The sequence below is a fragment of the Cynocephalus volans genome, chromosome 15 (genome assembly GCF_027409185.1).
Source record: "Cynocephalus volans isolate mCynVol1 chromosome 15, mCynVol1.pri, whole genome shotgun sequence".
In the NCBI taxonomy this organism is placed as follows: Eukaryota; Metazoa; Chordata; class Mammalia; order Dermoptera; family Cynocephalidae; genus Cynocephalus; species Cynocephalus volans.
Window position 1 is genome coordinate 51240484 of NC_084474.1, and position 8549 is coordinate 51249032.

The 8549-nt window shown below is 37.9% G+C and overlaps 1 protein-coding gene across 2 annotated transcripts; it reads left to right on the forward strand.

The window, feature by feature from the left end:
* Positions 1-2264: 2264 nt before the first annotated feature.
* Positions 2265-6529, forward strand: LOC134364074 (cytochrome b-c1 complex subunit 7). 2 transcript variants are annotated; one of them, XM_063079990.1, is made up of 4 exons: positions 2265-2338; positions 4580-4651; positions 5524-5690; positions 6354-6529. In XM_063079990.1, exons 1-4 carry the CDS (start codon positions 2320-2322, stop codon positions 6429-6431), a joined length of 336 nt encoding a protein of 111 aa, XP_062936060.1. In that variant the 5' UTR covers positions 2265-2319; the 3' UTR covers positions 6432-6529. The 2 variants fall into 2 exon arrangements, with proteins under 2 accessions (XP_062936060.1, XP_062936061.1); XM_063079991.1 differs by lacking the exon at positions 4580-4651 and having other exon boundaries at positions 2296-2338.
* The last annotated feature ends 2020 nt before the right edge of the window (positions 6530-8549 follow it).

The window sequence follows — 8549 nt, forward strand, 5'->3', positions numbered from 1 at the left end:
ATGGGGAAGAAAGAGTTTGAAGTGAGACATAGTAAAAGGGCCTAACAAACCTTGACTTACTGCCAGTAAGCAAAGATTTTCAGCATGAATTGATACTGCTCCCTGCTCCCCCCCACCCCCCATTTATCACATGTGCTATCCTGGGCAAATGATTTGATCTAAGTCTTTGCTTCTTCATTTGTAAAATGAGGCATCATGACTTCAGGTATCTGCTTTAGGGTCACCAGATTGGGTGGACTGCTAACATGGTCACCCCCAATGAACCACACCTGGTATTTGCACTCTTGTGTAGCCACCTCCCACACTGACTCTGGGCCAGAGGGATTTGGCTTGTAAGACATTATCAAGCAGAGATTTGATAAGCACTTGAACACCAAGTACTATTGGAACATTGCTCTTGGAACCTTGAGCCACTATGTAAAGAGGTCTGTTATTCTGCTGGAGAAACTAGATGGAGAGAAAGATGCCTGGCCAAATCTCAGTTCTAGCCATGCCAACTGAGCACCAGACATGAGTGAAGAATATCTTGGCTATTCCAGCCTCAGCAGACACCACATGGAGCAGAACTACACAGCTGAATTCAGAATTGAAACATTTGTGTTTTAAGCCACTGACTTTGGCAGTAGTTTGTTATGCACCAGGGTTTTGTGGTGTGCTGGATGTCATGAAAGAAACCTTGTGAGAAACTATAATTGGTCAGGGCCAGGTATGGTGGCCTTCCTGTTACATATTTTATTAATTCACTCAACAGACATTTAGTTCATAGAATACAGTGGCAGCTGGCATAGATATATGCCTTCATGGAATTCTCTAATGGATGAGATAAATAGGAAACAAGAAAGAAAGTACAGCTGGGAGACAAAGCATGGAACCATCCTGCCTGGTCTTAATATGGCTCAGAACCTCATTTTGCATCCCACCCATATCAGGCAGAATAGGCTAGCTATGCTGCTGTAAAGAACACACCTAAAACAGATGACAACTGCAAGAGTTTCTGTCTCATATGTCTCTTGGGACCACAAAGGCTCTGCTCCATATCATCTTCAGTGGACAGGTTGAAAGGGGAAAGGTGTGGAGAATTGCTCTCAAAAACTCATTTTTCTTTGCCAAAGCATTACATGGCTATGTGTAACTCTAAGGGGGCAGAGAAGTGCAATCCCTACCCTGTGCTGGGAGCAAAGAAAACAAAAATAATTTTTGAATCAACATTAATGACTACTTGCAAACATCCTTTGCAAGGTAATGTGCCAATGTACGAATGCATTGCATTTCCTCTCATCTTTCAGGCTTCACTTTGGCTAGTGTAGGCAGGAAGCAGCCATTATGAGTTTTTATGCTGCAGACAGGACCGGGAAATACAAGAAATTGAGGTGGCACAGAGGCAGAAAGAGGAAAAAGGGAGAAGACAATAGAATTTTAGATCTGGTATGTGACTAAGACCCTTCTTAAAAAAAAAAAAAAAAAAAAAAAAAAGAAGGTATTGTTGGGTAGTGGTGGAAGTTCACAAGTAACTGACCATCAGTCATACTAACTCCAGTTGTTTTCTGTCCCTAGATTTTTGTGCCTAAGACTTCAGGTTAGGGCTGAGACCTTAAAATTGGGCAAACTTATGTACTTGCTTCTCTTTCATCTTAAAATTGTATGCAAATTCTGCAATACATCTTAGATTTACTGTTTTAAAGGTTTTTTAAAAAAGACTTTTTTGACCTAACCTTCCACTAAAATGATTTGATGTAGATCTTCAGCTGGAGAAAATGAAAGCCAGAGAGGTTTAGTGTCTTTTCTCGATTAGTAGTGTAGCACATGGCCCTGAAATTAAGGAACCCCAAATTTGTATCTGGATTCTTCCTAGCCGTGAGCCTTTGAACAAGTTATTCAACCTTCCTGAGCCTCAGCTTCCATCTCTCTACAATGGGGATAATCATAGAACTTGTAGATTTATGAGTAAATGAGAGAATTAAATGAGAATATGCTCACAAAACGTTTCACGTGGTGCCTGGCAAAAAGGGCTCAGTTAATATCGCCCAAGTTCTCATAGCCAGTACATAACAGAACCAGGGCTGAATCCACGGTCCCCTAATTCCTTGCCTAGTGTTTTTCCCACCACGTCACAACATATGCTTCTTAGAACTGAGCGCGCAAAACGCCCTGCCTACTCCACCGGCCTCACCGCTGCGGACAGGTGCACACTGCGAGGGCCTGAAACTGGCCCCCAGAACTGCGCCTGCGCCTCGCGACGCTACTGAAGGCGCCTGCGTACAGGGTACGGCGCGTCTTCCAGGACTTACCCAGAAGGCAGCGCTTCGCTCTCGGGTCAAGATGGCGAGCAGACCTACGGGTAAGTGACTGCTGTCCTTCCTAGCAACTCACTCCTTTTCTGCTCTCTCTAAATGGCCAGGTTTGCGGCCTAAGGGAAAGTGGCGGCTCCAGTCCAGCCAAAGGGCCGTGTTTCCCACCCCTTTGCTGTCCCCAGGCTGGGCTTGCCTGGGGGGTTGGGACCTGCTGTCCGTGAAGGTGCCCCCGGTGGCTCTGACAGCCCTGCAGTTCCAGCTACCCATGCTCAGCAGTCCCTCCCTCGGCCTCAGAAAAGTTCAAGGTCACGAGGAGATAATTAGTGGGTGACTTTCGGCCAAAGTGAACTGAGTGCTTACTATGGACTAAGCGCTGCCATGTGCATTAGCTCGATAAATTCTACCAGTGCAATGATTTTCCCATTTACGCTGATAAAATAACTGAGGCAAAGTGACCAGAGGAAATAGGATTAGAATCCTCCTTCCACCCCTCGCGCTTCTCACTGGGAAAGAGAGGCAGCTGAGTAAGGGTTACAGGGAAGCTTCAGGTTGACCGTGGTTCATCTGGGCTTAGAGAAATGTGTATTCATTGTACGCACTAGAACAAGCACACTTATTATGGAATACAATGCAGAAAATTACCGCAATATTCAAAACACCCTGCACATCAAGTAGCGTTTTCCCTGTCTTATTTCTGTTTTCTTTTTAAAAATATTTTTTTCGCTAATCTCTTGCTGGCTGGCAGTATAAATTGGAGTAGCTTTTAAAAAATATTGGTCCCCTTCTCCCAGTCTCCAGCATTGGGAGATTGCCAAATATATCCGTTGACCTAAAAGACATTGAGCTTTTGGAGGGTTAGGGAGACATTTAAAAATTCATCATTTCATTAATTTTACAAATGTTGAAAGAGCATTACTAAATTCAAGGCACTCTGCTGTGTTTGGGAACCGCATATGCTCTCATTAGCTACCTCTGACTTTGGGTTAGGATCACTTCTGTAAATCTGCTTTCTCTTCTGCAACAACACGTGTGTTGTAAATATACCAGGCTAACGTGGGTAAAGCAAATAAGATAGTGCCTGGCACACAAGAAGTGTTCAGTGAATAGTAATTATTATAATCACTGATCGATATGTTTACAAATAAGATTTTTTACAAGTATGTTTTAAAATTGTTGACTCTTTGATACTTGTTTTTCTAGAAGCAATTTTATAGTGGCTCTTTATTTAAAAGCAGATTTGCCAAAGACTTGTAATCTGTAATGTACTAAGGAATAGGGGACCAGGAGGGATTGGAGTGAAAGAGTTTGCTTTTCTTCCTTGGTAAGGGGCTAACCCTAGACAGAATTTTAAAAGAAAATTTAAACTTGCTCTGCCTGACCTTCTGTACCACATCTCTCCTATAAATATCAGGCACTATCATGTCCTTAGCCCTTACTGGGTTACCCCATCAGGCTCGGCTGTGTTCCCCAAAGATTTTTAACGCCTGTTTCTGCTCATCATTTTCAAATATTCATTCCCTTGGTGGAAAGTTAGCTGCTTGGGAGGAGAAAAATGGCTTCTTTTACTAATCCATATTAGTGTTTAAATGACTAATGATATCAGAATCCCCCCAGCAATAAATACATTTTAAAAGAGAATGGCCAGGTGAAATAATGGTGATCAGAATAAAAATTTTGGAGGATGGGGCATCGTTTAGACCTGCTGGCCTATCCTGAAATCTCACCTCTCTTTTCATACAACTCGAACTCCTTTGAAAAGTTTACAGTTATTTCCTGTAATCTATTTCTGAAATTACAAATGATAGAGATGTTCCTACTTCCTTTCTCCATACCCCCACTGATGGTAGTAAGAGGACAAGGGGGCATGGGATTTTTAAACTTTGCGAGGCTAGAGTGGCAGTAATTGTACCTATGGGTCTTTTGTACATTAGGTGTTGGAGTTCACCTGTTTCTCTCATGACATGCCACCTAATATATATATTTTTTACTTGCAATCACTTTTGCTCATAGATAAAATAAGCAGTTTTTAGCTTCAGTATATAGAGTATAAACTTTTTTTCAGCATTTTTTTTTTTTTTTTTGGCAGCTGGCCAGTACAGGGATCCTAACCCTTGACCTTAGTATTATAACACTGTGCTCTAACCAGCTGAGCTAACCGGGATTGTATAAGCTTTTAAAAGGAAATTCCTTCCTGTTTGTATTCTCCAACAAAGTAACTACTGGTTGCTTGCTTATCAATGTGTTCATACAGTATGAATTGTAGCAACTAACAGTGTAATGGTGATCAGTTGCAGCATCAGGCCGGTGGCTAGAACGAATTCGAAAATGGTATTACAATGCTGCAGGTTTCAATAAACTGGGTGAGTATCTGTGCTTTCTTTTGTTTTCTTTTGCTTTTTTTGAGAGTAGTGCTTTCACAAATGTTATTATGGTTCAAAAAAATACTTTCATTGTTCTTGAGTACGTCAGAAGATTTAAAAATTAGATTATATTTTCTTGTGGTAAATCAAATCCATTTTCTTTTTTTAATTCTTTTCAGAGAAGAGGTGAAAAAATCCTCTAAAATGATCGAGGTGGAAATAAATTATGGTAGCAAGACATTTTATTATACTCTCCCTCTCCCAACTCTTTCGCTTAAATTTTTAAAATTTCAGTTATGAGCATTGGATGTAGAGATTTTTCAAATATTAAAATTGTCTCACATCTTTACAATTATATGATTCCTGAACTTTTTTGGAACTTTATAATTTGCCATAAACTTCATCTTTTGCTACTGAAGCTTGATGGAAGCGTCATTAAATGTTATTGGTTCCTTACTACACTCATTTTAAATTAAGATTCTTTAATATACCTGGTCTCAGATTTAAAGTATAAAAAAGTAGAGGTATAGTTTATTGATGAGGTATAGTTTATGATGTGTGTTTAAAAACAAGGTAAACATTTGAAACATTTTAAAAATCGATTTAGATAAAGTGAATTCTGTGGCAGTGGATTTTAAAAAGCCCATATATTGTTTCAAGAATGAACTTACATGTATGAAATGCATTGGGTTTCCATCATACCTAGTGATGTGAATTCTCGATATTTCCCCGAGTCTCAAGTTATGACATAAAGATATTTTACTCATTAAAAAAAAAATCCCTCAAAGAAACAAAAAACAAACACACATAAAAACAAATAATCCCTGATTTTTGACATGAGTGTTCAAACTGACTCTTGTTTTCTGTCAAAGGGTTAATGAGAGATGATACAATACACGAGAATGAAGATGTAAAAGAAGCCATAAGAAGGCTTCCTGAGAACGTTTATAATGACAGGGTGTTTCGCATTAAGAGAGCACTGGACCTCACCATGAGACAACAGATCTTGCCTAAGGAGCAGTGGACAAAATATGAGGAGGTAGGACAGCGTTTATGTATCTGACAATGTTAGGCATTAAGGATTGAGTATTAGAAACAAGAGAAACACATTCATTGTGTAGTGCTTTAGAGTTCCGCAGAGTTGTGTCAAATAAATATCCTTTCATCATCCCACTGAGGTTAATAGAGGTGTTAGCTCCGTTTTAGAGAAAAACACATTGAGATATAGAGGTGAAGTGACTCTTCCAGAATCACTGAGTTTCCGAGATAGCCAGGACTAGAATCCAGGTCTTCAGCCCTCCACACTCTGCTTCCTGCTCAGATGAAAAGATTTTGGTGTTCATGTGATCAGCTCATTGAGTGGCCCTCCAGCTCCCAGGAAGGACTTCTGTGAAACAAACCCTTACCCCTTAAACTGCGTTGAAAATAGGCAAACGCCAGTAGACAATCATTTCTTTTTCATCTGTGATATACTTCCCTCTGGTAATCTATCAAAGCAATTTATTATAACTTATTATAATATCTTTGTGGGTTTTTACACTTTAAAAAGGATACAGTTCTTAGTCCGGTTGAGAATATATTTTCTTAAGTTGGAAATAAAAAAAAATAATTTGGATCGGTTTCTTTTGTTTAAGACCTATTGAATGTTTGGTGTATACCAGTATGTGATGGTAGGATATAATATTATTCTTTTATTCTTTAGGATAAGTTCTACCTTGAGCCATATCTGAAAGAGGTTATTCGGGAAAGAAAAGAGAGAGAAGAATGGGCAAAGAAGTAATCATGTAGTTAAAATCTGTGGATACAGCTGTCCTCAAAGTATTTTTATGAAGTTGGTTAACCCTGAAACATACATAAAGATGTATTACTTTAAATAAATGTCTGTTGTAATCATTGTTGGAGTTTTGAATTCTAAATCTTACCCTGAATAACTACTGAATTTACTTACTGGTCACAATTCTTTCCAAACTTCTAAGGTATTTTGTCAGTGTTTAACTGCTTCTTGGAGCTTAGACCGCTTTAATTGGTTTTCCTCATTGGTTGGATAACCTCTCAACTTACTCAAGGGTATGACATTGTACCAAGTAGGACAGTGCCTTTAGATTTGCTACGTAGGTAGCAGGATACTTAGAAACACATCAGGGCCTAACTACCAGGTGTGGAATGGAGTGGGAAACGTGCCAGTGACTGTTTTTCTTGAAGCAAGCAGAGCACTTGAGCAAACCCGTTCTCATGCTTCAGAAACTACCTAATGAAAGGAGGGTTCACCCTAGTTCCCCAGGACGGGAAACAGCCTCCTCAACTACTGCTCTCCAGAGATTTGATTTTATATCCTACCATTTAAAAAGAAATTGTGTATATATGCCAATATGGGTATGTTTAAGTTACATATATGTACTCCTGTAGGTTAGAAAACAATAGACGTTAGAAAATAGACAAAAATACAAAGACACATTGTACTTTGTCCCCATTATCCCAGTGACTTCTACTTTGGAAATGATTATTATAAAATATATTGTGAGAGTTGGATATGAATCGTTTAAATGTTTTAAAAGACTATAGGCTAATCTTAAAAAAATATAAATTAGAACTGTTTCATAATGTCATTTCTACCCCTAAATTCTGGAATGCTTTTTTTGGTGGAGATGAGACCTTTTGAGATCCTCATTTAATAATGGTGTTTTGCTCATGGTAAAAGCAGTTTTCTTTTTTAACATTCTTAATATTTTGCAAGATTTGTGGTTTAACCTTGCAATCAATTTGAATTACATTATTTGAAAAGTTACCAAGATTATGACCAGTAGCATTTATATGAACACACAAATATTTAAGAATCTTACAAGATTTTGGAACACATCCGTAACACCTTCAGTACTGACAATGCTTTACCATATAGTCTAATTTATTAAATAAGCCAATTACTTTTGATACATCTTTTATATATCCTTTGAGAAACTCCAGGGCCCTTGGAATTCCTCAAAGTTAAAGTTAAAATGTTGGGGTTTTAGAATTTGGTTTTGGAAAGTTTTCTTAAATAAAAAAAGGCTTAAAACATTTAGTTGAATAAGATCACAAATTATTACAAAAAATAAAACCAAAGTGACAAAGGGTTTCAAAGGCAGAGAGCACAAGAATTTATCATAAAACATGAAATAAGATCCCTAGGCCAGTTATCTAAAAGACAAAGAAAACCTTTTACAATTTTTAATAAGAGCAGTTAAGTGTTTGTTTTTTTTTTTAGAAAATCTGGTTCCATCGAAGGAGAGCAAATTCTAACCCTGTATTAGAATACTTGTGATATTAATTTTTAGAAAAACACACATAATTTGTTTTTAAATCCAGTTAATTTTTTTTTTTTATGTAAAACCCTTTAAACAAACTTATCTACATAAACCATTATCTAGACTTACTCAGACATTCTGTTTTTGTCCTATACTTCCCACTTTCTAAACAGCCAGTCATTTTACTCTAGGACAAAAATACACTCACTGTGCCAGATGCTTTCTCACACAAAAATTATTTTTCTTTCTCTCTAGCCCCTCCAACCATAACCATATCCCCACATCTATAGCCTTCTTTAAATCACCTCCTTTTTACATACTTGTTTCTTTTTTATCAATGTTAAATTGGCCTAATTTGTCTAAAAATTATATATAAAAAGGGTTTTTTTTTGTATTTAGTTTTTTTGGTTTTGGCGGGGTTTACAACTTAAAAGCCTCTAGCAAAGACAAATGTAGTCCTGTTTGATTAGTAAACCCGGGCAACAATGTGTGTTGATAGGAACATTTTTATACATTCGGGTTAGTAAATAGGCATCCATTTATCAGAGCAAATTATACAAAGCCCAGTTTGAGTTTTAGCTATATTTACCAAATACATATTTATGGTTTCCCAGCCA